The sequence below is a fragment of the Electrophorus electricus genome, chromosome 6 (genome assembly GCF_013358815.1).
Source record: "Electrophorus electricus isolate fEleEle1 chromosome 6, fEleEle1.pri, whole genome shotgun sequence".
Lineage (NCBI taxonomy): Eukaryota > Metazoa > Chordata > Actinopteri > Gymnotiformes > Gymnotidae > Electrophorus > Electrophorus electricus.
This window is the reverse complement of record NC_049540.1, coordinates 13575261-13595354: the sequence shown is the minus strand read 5'-3', so window position 1 is coordinate 13595354 and position 20094 is coordinate 13575261. Positions and strand designations below refer to the sequence as shown.

At 38.8% G+C, this 20094-nt stretch overlaps 1 protein-coding gene across 1 annotated transcript; it reads left to right on the top strand.

The window, feature by feature from the left end:
* The first annotated feature begins 8355 nt into the window (after window positions 1-8355).
* Window positions 8356-18460, top strand: si:dkey-220k22.3 (uncharacterized protein LOC796870 homolog). Its single transcript, XM_035526818.1, has 5 exons — window positions 8356-8622; window positions 9270-9303; window positions 10255-10308; window positions 10637-11039; window positions 18422-18460. The coding sequence occupies exons 1-5, from the start codon at window positions 8527-8529 to the stop codon at window positions 18447-18449; spliced, it is 615 nt and encodes a 204-aa protein (XP_035382711.1). The 5' UTR covers window positions 8356-8526; the 3' UTR covers window positions 18450-18460.
* The last annotated feature ends 1634 nt before the right edge of the window (window positions 18461-20094 follow it).

Here is a 20094-nt window from a genome sequence, read left to right as displayed (position 1 = left end):
ATGTGAAGTCCTCCTTAATTAACCTAGCCGTCTAATTTAAATCATTTGCATATTTTCTGTTTCAATTAGAGGGGCCATCTTTTGGCAGGGTGGTTCTTTAGCGATAGATTAAGCATACAGTGTTCTGGTATGGTGTTCTGTGCTGGAGTGATAAGGTTACTGTGGTGTGCTTCAGAAAGCCACAGTACACACTCATTCAAAACCGAGAGCATGTGTAAAGCTGCGACACATATGCCTACACCATCAGATATCACAACAGCAATATCGTAATATTTGCCCGGAGTTTATCCTATGGCAATCCCTGTGTGCCAGTATGTGGTTTTTAGGGAAGCATCTTCATTGGAAGTTGTTCCTGTGAATCAAGTTCCTTTTAAGTAGCGGGCCCTTGTGTTCACGGTTGCCATAGTGAAGGCAAGTGTCTCATATGTTAACTGTGAAAGGTCCACTGACTAGCATCCCTGAAGCCCATCTAACCCCACACCTTTTGCCCCTTTATACCTGAAAGTGGCAGTCAATTTTCTTCCATCACTCAACAGATTAAACCACATTTACAATTGTTACCAAATTGCGTTACTTTTGTTCAATCTTACCTCGCAGTAATCTTGTGTGTCAACACCACCACCACATCAGTACGGTGCAGGAATGTCTACTAACGTGTGTATGTCCATGGAGGCAGAGGCCCCCGGTTAAAATCATAACTAGCTGGATTTTTGACAGATTTTCAAATGGTTTGTTTTCTGTGATACAGTATACTTGGTTCTCATACCAAAATACTTTATCTTTTGAAGATGCTAATAATAAAGTAATAATAATATTATTATTATTATATCATTATTTTAAAATATTTGAACATGCTGGTACCACCCTTAAGTTATTTACTTGTCACAGTTATCCTCTGTGTGTGTGTGTGTGTGTGTGTGTGTGTGTGTGTGTGTGTGTGTGTATGTATATATATATATATATATATATATATAAGTACTAATGGTTTTCTCTGTATACATTTATCATGCATGTACTTCAGGAATTGCTCTTGGTATTGTTCTCTTTATTGTCTCCCCTCCCCCAAGTGAAGTGAAATATTCACCTTTCGCCCTGAGTGTACACTGTCCACTTTGCCATTGTTGAAGGTCTTTGATGACTATCTGTTCTGATGACTATCTGTGTGGTGAAACCTTTTTTCACTGTTTCTCACATTAAGCATTTTCCAAACATCCACTCAGATGCATCTGTGCTGTTCATCTGTTTCAGTTTTATTGCTCTAAGGTGCTGTGGCATGTGGAGGAACGCGAGGAGCAGGTGAGGTTTTGATTACTTGGTGAGAACAAGACATTCTTTGCGGTGATGTGAAGAGTGAAACCACGCACTGTTCAGATGCCAAAAAAAGTGAAGTGGAAAAGGCAGAACCGAGGCTTCGTCTACTCATTTCAGCAGAAGTGACAGAAGCCCACACCGCCCCCCACCCCAGTCGATGTTCTTCCATTTGCAAACTTTGCGAAAGACGGGCCCTACTGTAGATGGTAACCTGCAAACCAGAAAGTCGCCAAAACCCGTTGATATTTAGAACCACTTGCAAGCCTGTTCAGACCACTACCACCATCTTTCCCACTGTCACCCCTCTTCAAAGGGTCTTGACGGTACGTAGTGACTCATGTTGCAAACTCATACTGAACGGTACCAGCTTCCTCTGCATCTCATGCATCCGCAACACGGCCCTTATCACAGCAAAATCCCCAGAGCTAACACAAGCAGAGCTTACCCGAGCACAGCTGGACACAACAAACGGCGTTTTGACGTGTGCGCTGATCAGGTACCTGCCATTCAGAACGCAGAGTTGGGTAGAGTAATCTAAAAACCACACTCAAGTAAAAGTATTGGTATTTCATTGAAATAATGACTCAAATAGAAGTAAAACCAGACTGCTTGACACCCTGAGTAGGAGTGAAAGGGTATCAGTTCCACAAACTATCTTATCGAGTACTACTGAGTTACTTGGAGAATTGTAATGTAGCTTCTTGGTATAAACGTGTTGGCATGGAAACTGAAGTTTGTGTACTGTTTGGGATAACTTTTAGTCAAAAATAAAAAAAAAGATAAAGTCCTAAAATAAGATGTAGGAGCAGTAGCAAAGCAGTTCTTATGGTAAAAATATAAAATATCCTGCAGAAATAATATTAAAAACAAGAAATTAGTAGCTAAATATGAATGATTCAAATGTAAAGGACTAAAAAGGAGATTCCCTTTCACAACAAATATGCTGACACAAACTCAGCACAATTTTATTTAGGTATGTAACAGTAATATTTGTACTCTGTTTCTGCCAATCTTACATCCTCCAACTCTCTGTTTTAGTTATCACCAAATTCTATAAATAAATAGCTTCATGTTACAGCAGAAAACTGATTTCAATATTTAGTCATTTTTTTCCAAATTGTAAACCAACATTCAGAAATCATGTGGGGGAAAATAAGTACACCCTATAATTCTGTAACATGTAGAAGCAACTTTAGCAAGTAAGTGCTTTCTGTATGAGTTTATCCATCTCTCACATCATTTTGGAGAAATTGTGCTCCACTGTTTTAACAACTTCAGTTCATTAATGTTTGAGGGCATTTTTTTACGCACAGCTCTCTTAAGATGCCACCACAGCATCTCGGTGGTGTTGAGGTCTGGCTATTCTAACACCCTGACTTTTTGTTTACGTTCAATTTTTTTCCTAGTTTGCTGTTGTGCTTGGTATTATTGTCCTGTCGCATGACCCAATTTCAGCGATGTTGCTTACATTTGTCTCAAGAATATTTCGGTATAAAATGGAGTTCATTGCTGTCTCAATGACTGCAAGTTTCTCAGGTTCTGTTGATGTAAAACAAGCTCACATTATCACCCCTCCAAAACTATGATAAACAGCAGGTATGAGGTGTTTGTGGTGATGTGTTTGGTTCTCATCAAATGTGACACTGTGTATCCTGACCAAACATCTCCACCTTATCAGTCCAAAGAATCTTTGGTCTAACTAATCTGCAGAATATTGTTCCAGACCATCTGTCTTTGTTCAGATGTAATTTTGCAAATGTAAGTTGTGTTGCCATATTGCCATATAGGCTAGACACCCTTCCATGAAAGCCACACTTGATCAGTCTTTTTCTAACTGTACTTTTATGAACATTGACATTTTATTTGAGTATAGAAACCTGTAGATCATGCGTAGACTGGTTTTTTCTTTATCTCTGAGCATTAAACTGTCTGTCCTTGGTGTGAATTTCCTGCATTTGCTGTTGAAATTCACTGGGCTCTTCATTTGTAACCAGTCCTTCTTAGTGTGGAATGGTGAATTTCAAGTTGTGTGGAGATGGTCTAATAACCCATCCCTTATTGAGGAGCAGCAGCGGCTCCTCTGAACTCATGAGTGTTGTCCACGACCCTGGCTGATGTCCATGACCAGGGGTGATGTCCACGACCCTGGCTGATGTCCATGAGCATGGGTGATGTCCACAACCATGGGTGGTGTCCACACCTTTTTGGCTTGATATGGCCACACATGCCTGACTGCTCCAGAGCACTAGCCTGCCAAACATTCAGCTTTCACAGGGGTAGTCTCTGTTCTTGATGATGAACTAATCTTCTGCAGTAACACCAGGCTGCTAATTAGTATCTTAATGATTATGGATGTAGAAGTACTTATGTTGTCTCACCTAGTTTCTGGATCTTTTTGGAAAATAAGATGACTACATACTGAGATTTGTTGTGTTTTTGTCACCTGAGGTTATTTGTTTATAGAGGTTGGTGAGGACAATACGGTTGTTCTTTAAACCCTGATAAATAAAAATAGAATTGAACCAAAATGTACTTTTTCTTTTGTATCTGTATCTCTCTCTCTCTGTCTCTCTCTCTCTCTCAACAAATATATATATATATATAAAATAAATAAGTACAAAGTTTTGTAAAAAGCATTTCCCCAAGACACTTTAATTTCACTTTAATTTCACACATTCATAGTGGATGAATATAAAGTACCTTACTGGAAATGTTTCACACATTCCATAAGCCTAATTATATATATATAAATACCCTTACATGCAAATTGATGTCTCAAATGAATACAAATTTCTTCTATATGACTGTATTCAAATGAAATTTGCTTATGAAATGCAGTTTTCGAGGTATGCAGTCAATGCTTGAAGGTCACCAGTGCAGGATACATGAAGCTTATTAGTTTTGTTTTGGTTTGGTTTTGGTTTTTTTTTTGGTTTTTTTTTTTGATTGATGTTTGTTTTTTGCCACCTTTCAATACAGAGAAGATTTATCAGGGTTTCTGTTGATTATGTCACTCTACAGAGGCTTCAGGTAAGATAAGATCTGTATCTCTTCAGAATTAACTGCTAACCTCACACTGTCTAAGTTCACTTGTCGGCTTCCTGATTTTGCTGCAGACTTTCCTAAAGTGACTTGGGTGGACAGGTTATATCTGCAGTATTTTGCCTGTCCTGCCTTTTGAGGATTCACACAATGCTACACTTTGTGTAGCATTATTTTCCCAATCTGGGTGATTTTTAAACTTTAAGATTGTTTATCTTATATATTGTCCATTAGCTTGAAAAAAAAAGCCATTTATAAAAGCAATGTATTACATTTATTATTATATAACAATGTAAAAGTTAACGATTAAAATAATTTTTAAAAAGAACACACAGGTACAAATACATATAAAATATAGGAACAAGACATGCATATGAGGTATGTATGTGGGTGAATTAAGGGACTAACTTTGATTTTCTATAGAGTAATGTATGAAAAGATAAGTCTTCAGTTAAGATTGGAAAAACTAGAGAGTAGACAAGGAATTTCCAGCACTGAAAGCTCTAGTAACACCCATAGTGGGTAGACCAGGTCAGGCAGACCTGAGGAATCGCTTGCAGTATAGCAGGATAGCCCAGAATTAAAGGTCTATCTGTTTGTTCATTTATTAAAGGGGTCAATTTTTTGAGACTAGTGGGAAATGAAAAAGTACTAAAATCATTATTAGGATAACCACAAAATGATACACAGGCAAATATTAAGGCAATTTAAATGTGCATGCCATTTGTTGGCAATTTAACCAGTCCTTTATAATAAAAACTTGCATGATCTATAGAAGGCATTTTTATTCCTTCTTTTAGCAGTTGTCCCACAAAGACAGACATATTTGTCATGAAAACAGAAAAGCAGGTGAGCTATGGAGTCTTTCAACCAGTATCTCAGTCCTAGATCATGTGGGATTTTCAAATATTCCACAGTCCAAGGCAGCGAATGTCATAATTCTGCTCATGCTGGCACTCACGCTTCATTCAGATGTGGGTTGCCTGTTTGCAGTGGCTCACCCAACAAAATCCCCTTAAAAGGACTTAAAGGGACATTTTGATGCATTATGACTGGGTCCTGGTAATGCTAATCAGCAATATTGTGAATCTATGTAATGTGAGTCAACAATGTTTTGCTGTGCCAGTTGAGTTATTTTCATGCTGCGTGGTGAGACCTGCAGTCTCTAGAACTCCAGCCACTTGGAAACTTGTGCTTATTGTTACAAAGAGCAGCCTCCAAAACAAACTGCCACTGACTAATTGTATATTGGCAGTTTATGACCGTGCAGTTGTGCTATTTTGCCCTTAATATAAAGTAATAGCTGTATCTTGTTGTGTGTCAGTGGAATGAGTGAAAAAAAGTAACTTGATATTGATCTCTCATGTCCTGCCCCACTTACTACTTCAGTTTTCCATTTCGTTAGTGGAGAGCACCGAGTGGAAACTGAAATAATGTAGACAGAGTCTTTCCTCTCTCTCTCGGCTTCCTGTGAAACTGTGCTGATGTGACACAGGGGAAGACTTCAAGGCTCTCTGAACGGATTGCGCATTGTGGACGAGTGGCAGGTGAACACACTCAGGATTAATGAAGAGCCTGTAGGAAAGTTCATCACATCTTGAACTAATTGCGCTCTGTCTAACTTCAGTTTCCCAAGAAACAGATTTACTAATTCAGTAATTTTTTCTAGCAAAATCTGAGTCTAAACTACAAAATGTGTCCCAGTCCACTAATCCGTTGTTATATAATATCTAAAAAGAATGGCTCCTTTCTTCCACTTCCAGACAATTGCCATGTGGGCCTGTGGCTCATTCTGTGTTTGTTTACAAATTTCAGAGGGAAAATCAACATTTGTCAGCAGATGGAGAAATGGAAATTGCGGCTCATTTGACATCATCAAGGTTCTGAAGGATGGGACTGATCATTTGGTGGCAAACCCCCCCCCCCCCCCAAAAAAAAACACATGTACTGGACCAGTTATTTTACTCTGAGATAATATGGTAAACATCCCTATCATATTTGGAAATACGTTTGTTCTGTAAACAGATTCAACTGATAAACATGAGTCACATTAAAGAAAAAAAAAAACGACAGGAAATTAAACGTGTGCCGGAATGAGCTATGCAAGCTCTGAGAGGTGATCAGACTCTGAACATGCATGGCAAAAGAAATGCAGGCTCTTGCTAACACCCACACCCAGTGAGGTTACCTATAGCCTACATGTGCTGACCTTGTTTGGTTGATTAATCACTGGGTTGCCTCAGGCTTGCTTGGCAGACCAAGACTGCTGGGGAAGTACAAAACAGGGTGGTCCCTTACCCTGTACCCTTGGCCCACTGTGTGAAACTGTGAAGGTAGCTTAGCAGCTCCAGCAGGGTTCTCAAACCTCTCTCTCTCTCTCGCTCTCCTAAAACCTTTTGGTTGAGCCAGCCCTCAACGTAGGCTGCCCATTTCGAAACCTTGCTGTGTACTGCTATGACACGGAACTTCGAGCATGGAGGCTTCCCTGTCATAGCTGCCCTTTCCTTGAAACAGTCTTCGTGGTTTGTTGTGTGTTTGATGTTATTGTTATTGTCGAGTTCCATTATTGGGAGGTGGAGGTGGGGATGATTTTCTTCATGACACCTGTTGTCCAAAAGGAGGAGTGCAGTATGGCTGACCTTTGGGCTCTTTGGGGTTAACCTTCATGCTATAGTGAATTTAGCAAATAGTCGCCATCTTTTCTTTACTTGAGCCATAGAAGAGTTAGAGTGAGGATTGTTGGTTATATCTTAAAAACTGCTGCAAATAATTATCAGCACATCCATGATGTTTTTTATGATGTCTTGAAATACAAAAATTGCTTTAGGTATGTGTCCATCATCATCATCATCATCATCATCATCATCATCATCATCATCATCATCATCATCATCATCATTCTCCTTGTTGTTGTTGTTGTCATTAACATTGTTACCAGTAGGAAGGAGGGCACGCACCAAATGACACATCCTGCTGTCTCTTCAGCATAGAGAAAGTATTTTTAGGACTGAATAATATAAGGATACAAAGAAAAGATTAATAGAATAAACACATACCAGTAATTAAGAGAAATGCTATTATAGGAATGTACATATCATTACCTATTAAATCACAAAAAAATAATAGAATAAACTTGGTTCATTTTTGAATGAATCAAAATTAAATCAAATGCAAATGCTGAAATCAAATACTAAAGCCACGTTTGCCGATAGGCTATATTAAAGAATCAGCCAAACGCATTAAAAAAGACTTGATTAATGAACAACTGATTCAAATGTACCCAGAATAAGCTGAGGGCTGGCAGTATATGTTAGCATATACCCGGCTCTGCTCCTACCTAAGCCGCCCTAAACCAGCGTATATCTAATATTTTAACGTCTAGGATAAGGTGTTAGGAAGGGAAGTGGAGGCTGGTGGAGCTGTAGCATCTTATACTCACCAGTATCGATAAACTAAAAAAAATGAATTGTGTGTAGAATGGATTTAAACAGAGTTGTAAGGATGTGCGGAAAATATTTTTTTTTATTATATTATTTGATGAGGAGCGTCCAACGAGTCTAATGCTTTGGCTAAACCTCTCCATGGAATTATGCCTCGCAATTTCAAGTTAGTCAGAATACATCAGTCCGATACATTAAACATGTCCAGACATGTTATTCTATTAAATACATTTTTGTTGAACAACAAAATGAAATAAACATGTGCATATATCCTCATTGCTGTTGGGTTTTACAAAGTAGCGACGGTTTTTACTGCGGGATTGCTCAGACATTTCCTGTTTGTATTTGACTTGTATTTTAGTTTATATTTTTATTTTTTTTTTATTTAGTTTAGTTTAGTTTTTTTACTAGGGTTGCATTTACAGTTCTATGCATATGGATACTCTGCACCGCCCCCCTACACACACACACACACACACACACTCGCCCCGCTTAAAATGCACGCCTGGGATAAGGTCATGAATTCTTCTCTCAATATCACTTTAGGTGCAGTTGTTGTGTATGTTACAGGCTACCGCCCCCATATAAAGAATCAGCTTTGAGGAGGGAGTAGAGGTCCGCTGGGATGCGTGGGAGACCCATCGTAGTGTTCACTATTTCATCAGCTATTGATACGCTGAGCTTCCAGTCAGCGGCTGCGGTTATTTGAGCATCTCGTGGAGCAGAAGTGAGAATGGTGCACACGGTTAGAGCGCACGCTTGCTGGATGTCCGTCGCTGTCACCATTGGGGTAATTGCTTCGACTTTGACTTGGGTCTACGTGACGAGGGTAAGAACTCGGGGAGTATTTTACGCCGTTTTTTGCAGACAAACCAAAAATCCTCCCTTCTTACTACTGTGTTTTTGAAACTGGGCAATACTGTGACTTTTTATCCTGCTGATGTTTTCGTTTAAAAATTCATACGCTTTCCAAGATGAATGTTGAAAGGGTGATCTTGCGCCAAGTTTGCGCTATGTCAAAATGTCCTGGACGGCTCGCATGATGCCAAATTATTTTTGTCAATCCAATGTTCTTAAAGTTTATAGTAGCCTATATTATTTAATATTATGATGCGTTCGAGCTATGTTATCTGTTAAAGAGCACGACCGCTTCGAAACGCATTCCCGTGCGCTTTGTTCTCGGTTCTCCAATATATACAAGTGTATATATAAGTGTAAAGGGAAGGCTCATATTTGGATTCGCTTTTGGTGTGAAAAATGTAACCTGCTTGTTACTGGAGCACACCCAATTATTAGGAGCGAGTGGCAGGGGGCGTGTTAATCGCCGAGGAGCTGATGTGCAAACTTTTGGAAAGCGCCTGACTGTCGTTCTCTGCCGGATCAGCGCTAACTGCCTGTTGTCTAAAAGAATTTCTGATGGATGTTAGTATATAGGCTTTATAACTGATTCATTTGTTTACTATTTCTCTTTTTTAGGGATACGAAATCTTTGGACGAGGAATCAACAACGGTAGGTTTCGACTGATTTAATTTCTAAAAATGCGTCGTCTGAGAAATAATAATATCTAATCGGAAATGCATTAGACATCAAAGCTTCTACAGTATGATAGACTTCTTGGGCATACTCATAAAAATGAAACCGTCGTCAAAGTTAACATTTTGAATTCTTACTCACCGCGTTTGTCAGAATGTGCCCCAGAGCTACTAAAAAAGCTAGTTCTGTTTTTATAAAACTCAACGAAGCTGTTTTCAGCGACTAGGTGGTTCAAGCTAGAATCTCATACAACATTGTGTCTGATCAAATAAGTATTTAAATCCTAGGAGCAGAGGTAAAAAATAAAACCGTATTCAACAAAATCTAGTCTTAATGCAATTTTGTAAAACCACTAACAAAAGTAAAAGTAATACTGGAGTTTAAGTGAAAAAGCGTCATGTATATAAAAATAAGTATATTGGTCTATACGCATTGACACATTCACATTTAAAGTGACAGTCTGTATTTGTAATACAGGATGTTTCACCTTGTGTACATGGTGTTTTATCTTAGGGTTGGGTTTGAGTTGTCTGGCCTTGTTTTGTGTGTGTCTGTGTGTGTGTTAAGATAGTATCAAATGTAGCTTTTTCCTTATTATGTAATAAAGTCTAACTATATAAAATTTCCACTAGCAAAATAAGTAGGCCTACTGTTCTTTAAAAGTTCTTTGTTCTTTATTCATATTATTGTGTGTGTGTGTGTGTGTGTGTGTGTGTGTGTGGTTATTATGTGTTGCTAATATGTGTTTGGGTGCAAGTGTATGTCTGGTTTATTTGTGATGCATGCTTGTGGTAAGCTGTAGTGCTGTTTCCCGTAACTCTCCTTTGGTGATTCAGCTACACTGCTTGGCATGATGCATGGGTTTCCTCTACAGTGTGTAATAATTCATCAATTTGGTGTAGCGTTTCTTTGTTTCCTGACCAACAGGTAGTTGCATTCCAGATAGCCTCTGTACTTCCAAAGCACATTACCTTCTAAAAGGTAAGAGATTTTGACCAAGCACTGCACTCTTACAGAGAACCTTCCTTTGAAAGAAGTGAGTTTTAATACACTGGCTCTATGGAATAGAGCTTGTGCTGCAAAGGTCCTCTACAAAAGTCCGCAATGGTCCCCTTACTTAAGTGGTTTTGAGCAAAACATTGAGGTTATAATGTATTCTAACTGCATGGTAGTCATGTAATGGGTACAGATATAGCAATCTGAAAGTAATGGGACCCAAAGTGCTGTGTTCCTTGAAGCGCACATCACCCAGTGTTTGTCCAAGCTTCAGACGGTGATGATGTTTCTCTCATTTTTTGTTGTCATCTAGTGAAAAACAGCTCAGCAGACAGCCGTCTGACCTGGAATGAGGAGTGGGAAAACAGCCAGTTCTACCTGGACTCTGACCAAGCATGGCTAACGGTGAAGGAGCAGGGCTTTTACCTGCTCTACATGCAGGTGACATATGGCCTGAAAGGTACTGACCTTGACAAGGGCGTGTCTTCCGCGGACCTCAGCCTCATCGTGGACTACCGCTACAAGCAGGGGGAGCAGGAGTTTGCCGCCGCCTTTGACACGCGCCCACTCACGGACAGGGAGCAGGACGCCCATCTGCACAACTTCCTGCTGCTGAGGATGAGAGCGGGTGAGCAGCTGTCTGTGCGCGCGCAGCCCAAGGAGCGAATCAAATACAGTGACATCCGCCCGATCTCCAGCTACCTCACCATGGTCAGGTACGCCGACCTTTAGGCATCGGACCCTGGGGGGATCCAGCCGTCAGCCACTTCGACTGGGCCTCCCATACGATGGTGCAAATAGGTTTTTTTCTATTATCACCTGCTTTTCTGCTTGCTACTGAAGTTAAAACAGTTGCTCTTCTATCACGGCTGGGGGGGGGGGGGGGGTCTATAGTCAGAGAAGTGCTGGAATGTATAAGAACTGCCACGAAATGAGGCATCCAGATGTTTAACCGCAGAGCAAGCTGTGATGAAACTCCCTTTTGAAATAATTGGGATGTTTGCGTAGGGTGCTGCAACACTTTTATGTTACGTGTGTGTGTGTGTGTGTGTGTGTGTGTTGCATGATGCTCCCAACTCATGATTTTCTGAGAAGCATGACGCATTTTCCTCTCATGAGAGACAAAAGTGATTTTCACTTTGTTTCAGGTTCATTATGAGTCAGTTGAAAAAGAGCATTGTGCCTCTCTCTCCACTTATCAGCACGCAGTTTAAAGAAACGAGCACACAAAGTCAAACATCGCTGTCTTAAGCTTCCTGACTCAAAGGCAAACAGTGTTTGATTGAGACAGGGAACAGGTGTTGATTATTTCGGGACACCAATTACACACGTTTTTTCTTCTTTTTTCTTACCCATTTTCTCATCATTTATATGAATGTGTGGCATTCACAAGTTAAGCAACTGAATGTAATGTTTTAAAGGTCAAACTTTAAATGATTTCTTAAAGGAGCATCCTGTCATCTTTCTGTTTATCTGTTTGTTTGTTTTTAATCTTGCATCAGTTTCAGCATCCTGGAGGGGAATTTTTCAGTGCTCTGTGATTTTGTAGTTCATAAAGGGATGACTGCAGTATGTAGTGCAGAGGGGTTTAACCCTGCCTCAGTACCAGCGTCTGCCTCATTTTTATCATTCTCCACAGAACGAGTCACTATTCTTTTCTTTTTTCATTTGTTTTTTGTATCTTAGAAACCAAAATGAAAACCAAAAAAAACAAGTTATATATATATATATATATAAATAAAGAACTGAGAGAAGTAACAAACTTCTAGGAACGTGCCATAACAGAGTGCTTTATATCCATCATGATATAAAGCACTCTGTTATGGCATGTTCCTAGAAGTTTGTTACTCCCCTCAGTTCTTTATTATGCAAAGTTGCAAAAGATCAAACATCATGTTTCCAGAACCACAGACTAAATATTGTATTTTCTCAGTACCACAGAGACCTGATTATCAAGCGTCTAGGACCTCACTGGAGATAAACATAGCATGATTCACCCTGTTGGACATCACAGAGATTCACTTCATTTTATGCCAGTGAAGGTGTTGACTGAAAGCAAGTATATTTGGTCATGTGGTTTTAAAAAAAAATGCTTTGACTTATTGATGGGTTACAAAGTTACACTCTTTATTTTCAAAAAGGAAAGTCACACTAATTTAACTTTATTAAGTTGAAGAAAGTCAGTTGGAGATGATTGGAATCATGGGGGCTTACAGCTTGGTAGATCCCCAGATAGACTATAGTTAACCTTCCAGATTTTTCAACTAATTTAAAAGTTATTTTCACAACAATTTTTGGTGACACACAAAAGTGACTTTTGAGATAGATTTGATGATTCTTATGCTGGAGCCACCTTATGTAGATACATTTATGGCTGCTGAACAGAATTTTGAAGACTGCAGTGTGAAAAAGCTAAACACGGAATGCAATGGATCAGTCTGAAGCACTGTTACCTGAGCAGCTACTCCCTCATTCAGACCTGTTTGATTGTATACGGTGATATATCTTTTTTATAATTTTTTATTTTGAAGCTTGAATGTGATTACTCATTTTGAGTGATTACAATGGACTACTAACATTGTTCTCATAGCTTATTAACCTATTGTATTTAACAAATGCTGTTTTCAGTAAATTGTAATTATGTGTTATTTAAAATATTAATTAAAAATAAATAATGACTCTTTGCCTCTGAGCGTAATTGTAGCATCACTGTCTTGGTTACTGTCACTATGCACTTGAGTGTCTTGAGTGTTGCAGTGATATGGCGTCCTTACATGTTCGCAGAGGTTTTAAGAATACTCAGACACCTGAAGAGTTTAGCCACAGTAGACACCAGACACCTGAAGAGTTTAGCTGCGGTAGACACCAGACACCTGAAGAGTTTATCTGTGGTACACACCAAACACCTGAAGAGTTTATCTGTGGTAGACACCAAACACCTGAAGAATTTAACCACGTTAATGTGCATTCAGAATAGAGAAACATAACGTGTTAGTAGATCAATAGCTGAATGGCAGTAATATCACCAGCCTTAACCTGACTCATAATGAAGTCGAGTTCCTCCTACAGATTTAAATTTGATTCACTTTATTTCGATGTGAGTAAATACATGATCACAAATTGGTTTATTGTCCCCTGTATAATGTATACATATGCCAAAAAGAGGCCTCTGCATTTTTTAAAAGATGTTGACTGAGGCTTTTTTTTTTTTTTTGGTGAACCTTACTAAGATGGTTTTAGATTGGGAGGCCACCTATTCACTAACCTAAACTGATGCACTCACTGAATAAACCAATATAACATTTAATGTAACACTCAGATGCAGCAGGACAGAGGAATGCTACCTGGAAAGAAGACTGAGACACATATAGTTGCTTCTAAGAATTTTCCAGTGAGGTAACTGAGAGGACAAAAAGTTCATGACAGGTTTGCTGTTAAAGCAAAGCAGCACAGCAACCCACAATGACAATCAAATCCAAACCACAACACTGTAACTGGTACAGAAGCGAGATATACATAATTGAATATATGACTGAAAAGTATATGACATACATGAGAAATAAAGTTAGCACTTTCCTTAAAGAAGGTGTTCATGAGGCTACATGATACTTAAATTTTGCATAACAACTGACACAAATCTATATAGACATTTAAACATTCTCTCTCTCTCTCGCGCTCTCGCTCTCTCTCACTCACTCAATAGAGTTGTTTTAGTTACGCTAAAACACCATGTTTAAGCCTGACCCTTATTAACAATAAGTATTAAAAGACATCGCACAGAAGTCACATTTGCAATTTCACAGAAACTGGTTTGAGGAGAACTGAGTCAAACAATCAAGTTTTTAAGTTGCAATTGAACAGTGAAATCTGTATAAATATGGATCATATCAAGTATTTGTGACCTGCAGGAACTCTTTCACATGGAACAGGACACCTTCATTCAAGCAGAATTCAGAAGCCATTAAATATGTTTAGCAGTGCTTGAACCATAGTCGAACATGACTGATTAAAGATTGATTAAAGATGTTTAGCAGTGCTAATGAAATAAAAGCAAAGACTGAACATGAGGTAGAAAATGTTATACATAGGACTGAAGTGTATGTTATCACCCAGTGTAGGTTATGTTATTTTTTTTTTATTTTAATATCCAATATTTGTGAAATTTACACTTACATTACATTTATGGCATTTAGCAGACGCTCTTATCCAGAGCAACTTGCAAAAGTCATTTACTCATAGAATATATCATAGTACAGTACAGTAGGTTAGAATCAAACATACCAATGAACTAGAATACTGTAGAATACAGGGATGAATGCTGATACCTAGAAGTGCAAAATACATAAGGTCCATCTTAAACAATGATAAGTGCTATAAACAATAAGTGCTAGAGTTTGTTAAACAACATAAACAATACCCTACAATAAGTACTAAATTAGTCAGTCAATAAGGGAGCAGTGTCAGTTGTCCTTTAAATATTCTGCAAATAGAAGGGTCTTCAGTCTGCGTTTGAAGACTGCAAGGGACTCTGCTGTCCGGACAGCAAGCGGGAGTTCATTCCACCATCTTGGAGCCAGGACAGAAAATAGGCTCGATGCTTGTCGTCCATGAGACCTGAAGCAAGGTATTTCAAGCCAAGCCGTAGTTGAGGTTCGAAGTACTCGAGGTGTGGATCGGGCTTTGACCACTGACTCAATGTATAAAGGGGCTGGTCCATTTTTAGCTTTGTAGGCAAGCATCAAGGTTTTAAATCTGATGCGTGCGGCTACAGGGAGCCAATGAAGGGAGCGCAGCAGTGGAGTAACGTGTGAACTTTGGAACCAGTCGTGCTGCTACATTCTGGATAAACTGTAGAGATTTGATGGCTCTTAGATGAAGACCAGCAAGTGGCGAGTTGCAGTAGTCTAGCTTTGAGATCACAAGAGACTGCACAAGCACCTGGGTAGCTTTAGCAGCATGAAGTTTCTAAGCCATTGCTACGAGGGCCGTTTCTGTAGAATGTGCCGGTTTGTAGCCAGACTGATTGGGATCATGCAGCTGGTTCTGGGTGAGAAAAAGAGACAATAAACTGCTCGTTCAAGGTGTTTTGAGAGGAAAGAGAGAAGTGATACCGGTCTGTAGTTGGTAACGCTGGAGCTGTCAAGTGTGGCCTTCTTGAGGATTGGTACCACCCTGGCGGTTTTGAATGCAGTAGGCACGTATCCACAAGATAAGGAGTTGTTGATGATGACAGTAATGAAAGGAAGCAGATCTCTTGCGATTGTCTGGAACAGGGCAGAAGGAATTGGATCCAGCAGACATGCAGTCGGATTGCTGGAAGTCAGGAGTTGGAGAATTTCGTCTGAAAAGCAGTCAGAGAGTTGGCTGTTGGGGAATGCACGTTAGTTGGAGGAGTGGGAACAGAGGAAAAGGACTGGCGGATTGCTGCAACCTTCTCCTCAAAGAAGGTGATAAAATCCATCCGGAATAAGAGATGAGGAAGGAGGGGGAGTTTTAAGGAGAGAAGAAAAAATAGTGAAGAGCTTGCGTGGATCAGATGCTGATGATTCGAATTTCTCTCTGTAGTAGGATGACTTTGCAGATGTTACTCCCAGTGAGAACTTGGAAAGGAGAGACTTGTATGAGCTGAGATTTCCTCCACCACCTTTCTGCAGTCTTTAGTTCTCTCCTGTGGCAGCGAAGTGTTTCTGTTAGCCAGGGGGCAGGACTTAGCAGGTCTAGAAATATCAATATTACAAATAAATTGTGAAAATGCTGCATTTTAATGAGAGGGTTTGAGACTTATTTTCTTCTGGCTCCTGAAATAGTAAGCTTACTTTGGTGTAGCACTATATTCCAATTATGGTTCAGAGTGTTTATACAGAAGTCTAGATTATTAGCCTCTGGTTTTCGTAGTTATTATGAAAACATCTGAATTAAAGAACTGCTACTTTAGTTCTACCTTTTATTTCAGCTTCGGGCATACTACCATTTTTAACATTGTCCGGTATCGGCAAATCATTAAGTATTACATTCCGAATTTATACAGTGAATAAAAGATACTTGGAGAAATCACTGATGTTCACAACATAAATTGATTTATTCAAATTGATAACCATTTGCTAAACTATTAATTTTATCATGTAATGGGCTATAAAATAGTTGAATAAAATAAAATATTGAATAATGCGATATCTGCATGATACTTTGTGTGTGCACTGTGTTTGACTAACAACTGATCCATCCATGTGTACCAGAGTCATCGTTAACGCTGTAGTTCGCTGGGCTAAAGTCGGCCGTTTCTGCTGATTCTACATCAACAGGCTCCTCGCTGACCTCAGCGTGCTGTACCTGGTTTGGATTTTGTGCTCAAGCCCTGTTGTGTCATTGTCACTGACTCTTCGTTCTTTCTTCCGTTTTGCAGTCCTGCTAACGTCGTTATTTAACGTTACTTGTCTTGTCTATCATGAACGGTACTCGTAATGTACTAGATTCGCAGAACGGGAACAGTTGAGCTTTACGTGCCCCATAGATAATGCAGTTTATGTAGGGTCTTTATCTCCCTAACGTTAATGCCTCTCTAAGTAATGTTAGACAGTATTTTATACACTATGCAGCCTACATATGTTGTGCCTCTAAGTCTAAAAAATAAATACATTTTAAAAATGTAAATATATATATATATTTGTTTTTTGATTTATATATATATATATATATATATATATATAATATAAATATATATTATATATATATATATATATATATATATATATATATATATATAAATCAAATCAAATCAAAATACAAATATATATATATTTACATTTTATATATATTTACATCAAATATATATTATATTTACAATATATATTTATTTATTTATTTTATTTTTTTTTCGTTGCTTTTGGTTTGTTTTATTTACATAAAATGTTATTTTGAAGAGGAAATCTTAAATATAAAGTACAAAAATATAAACTTTCACATTTGAAAATACAAACTATCTTTATTATTTAGATTGTTCTGATATTTACAAAATATGTTTCTGATATTAGCAAAATATGTTTTATTTATTTTTCGCTAAATAAGTCATGTGAAATACAGGGATTGGTCGCTATTTATGCTGCTGCCAGCTTTTTTGTCGTTATACCTTTAGAAAAGCGAGTGATACTGCCTTCTCGTGGCCCTATAGTGCTACTACACACAGGGTATTTCGCATACGTTCCCAAGAAGTCCCAGGTGCATCTTAATTTGCATTAGTCAGAGGTCTCCCAACAAGACACAGACAATACATGTGCAATATATTGTGCATGTTTATATATCCTGTTAGATTTGTTATTTAAGTAGGCCTATCGCAAAAGTGCCTAATCATACTTGTGGAAATATAACATCGTGCAGAATTTATTCTAAATTTAATATAAATTCTCTGATTCAGTTTGTCTGACTATTCTTGTATAACAGAGTAGTGACTGAAATTTAATTGATAATTTAACTGATAATTTTCTGAAAAAGTGCATAATTTTCTGAAACTCCTGAAGATATATGCCAACATAGCAGGTATTCTGGATTTCACGTCTTCATATCCAAAGGGTTCTGCAATGGTCTTTTCATGATGCATCAAGGAAAACAAAGACAGAGTCCTACAGAGTCTACTCTACCTGAATTTCCACTACAGAATAATGACTGCAGTACATTTACACCTTTACAATATAGAGACAGAAATATGGTGAAAGAAACTATCCTCAACGTAGAGCTGAAAAGGTCTACACATCATTAAAAGGGTTACTCTATATGGAACTCCCCAAAAAGGTTCTTTCCTCATACCTCTTAAAGTGCACTGGCTGAATCTTTAGTTTTATAGTTTTGTAGGTGTGTGTTTTGGGTTGTTCTACTTTTGCTAGGGCATCTTCCTCAAATCCCTAAGCTTTTCTTAGTTCAGCAAGAAACAAGTGCAGATCTTAAATCATACAGACAAGGGGCCTGCTGATAACATCAGAAAATGTAGCTATTGATAACAGCTGAATTTCTGGCTTGTTTTAATTCTTCTCATGGTTTCTCCTACCACTGCTATGCTGATGACACCCAATTATTTTTTTCTTTTTCACCCTTCTTTTTCACGCAGGTCTCCAGACGTGTCTCAGCATGCTTGACTGACATCGCGTCATGGATGACAGCAAACCACTTGAAGCTCAACCCCAGTAAAACTGAGCTTCTGTTCATCCCAGGTACTCCCAACCCTTACCATGACCTCAGTTTCCTTTCAGAACTCCCTGGTATCACCATCCGAAGCTGCCCGTAGCCTGGGCGTAACTTTGGAAAAACCAGTTTTGGTTCTCAACTCATGTTTCTAATCTAACCAGGTGTTGCAGATTCCTCTTTTGTAACATACAAAGGATTCGACCCTTTCTTTCGCAGGAAGATACCCAGGTGCTTGTGCAATCTCTTGTGATCTCAAAACTAGACTACTGCAACTCACTACTTGCTGGTCTTCCTCTAAGAGCCATCAAATCTCTACAGTTTATCCAGAATGTAGCAGCACGACTGGTCTTCAAGCTTCCAAAGTTCACACATTACTCCACTGCTGCGCTCCCTTCATTGGCTCCCTGTAGCTGCACGCATCAGATTTAAAACCTTGATGCTTGCCTACAAAGCCAAAAATGGACCAGCCCCTTTATACATGAGGTCAATGGTCAAAGCCCGATCCACACCTCGAGTACTTCGAACCTCAACTACGGCTCGGCTTGAAATACCTTGCTTCAGGTCTCATGGACAACAAGCATCAAGACTATTTTCTGTCCTGGCTCCAAGATGGTGGAATGAACTCCCACTTGCTGTCCGGACAGCAGAGTCCCTTGCAGTCTTCAAACGCAGACTGAAGACCCTTCTATTTGCGGGATATTTAAAGGACAACTGACACTGCTCCTATATTGACTAATTTAGTACTTATTGTAGGGTATTGTTTATGTTGTTTAACAAACTTTAGCACTTATTGTTTATAGCACTTATCATTGTTTAAGATGGACCTTATGTATTTTGCACTTCTAGGTATCAGCATTCATCCCTGTATTCTACAGTATTCTAGTTCATTGGTATGTTTGATTCTAACCTACTGTACTGTACTATGATATATTCTATGAGTAAATGACGTAAATGTAAATGTAAATGTAATTCAATTGTTATTCAATTGTCAATTAAATTCAGTGCTACCTGTCTGCACCACCCTCCAGCCTACAGCTAACACGTGTTAAGTCAAGTCTGCTCTGACGTACTGGAAGTCACAACCTTGTGCAACATTGAGAAATGCCAGCTGTCATTCCTGAAAGTGCAGACAGTATAAAGCAGGCATGCTTTCAGAACCTGAAAACCGTTCCTGCTTTGTTAGCATTTTAGGGCACATAATCTACGCGAGTGGCCAAATTGATGCAAGGCAACGTCGGCGCAGTGGCGTCATGGGCCCCATCTGTAAGGAACAACAAATGGAACCAAGAGCATCAAGAGTTGTCAGATGGGGAAGGGTAAGCACGTCATATGCGTGCTTCTTATTTTTTGCTGACAAGTTGCTCTTCGGTATCTGCTAAAACAGCATTTTATTTTTTTTTGTTCTGTAACATAGTTTTCCCTGCATGACTAAATACAACAACATTAGTTATAAATAATTTCTTTATGCTTGAGATAATGAATTTCCATCCAATTTTTAGATATTAGCTAGACATGCCAAATTTGAACTGAAATGTATCTTAAGGAGGGAAGGAGAGGATGAGTTGATTGTCATTAATGAAACTGAATCTGGGGGAA

Coding starts and splice junctions, on each gene's coding strand:
- si:dkey-220k22.3 (XM_035526818.1), top strand. CDS start 8,527: ATGGTGCACACGGTTAGAGCGCACGCTTGCTGGATGTCCGTCGCTGTC. Junction 8,623..9,269: donor CTTGGGTCTACGTGACGAGG/GTAAGAACTCGG, acceptor TCTCTTTTTTAG/GGATACGAAATCTTTGGACG. Junction 11,040..18,421: donor AGCTACCTCACCATGGTCAG/GTACGCCGACCT, acceptor TTTTTCACGCAG/GTCTCCAGACGTGTCTCAGC.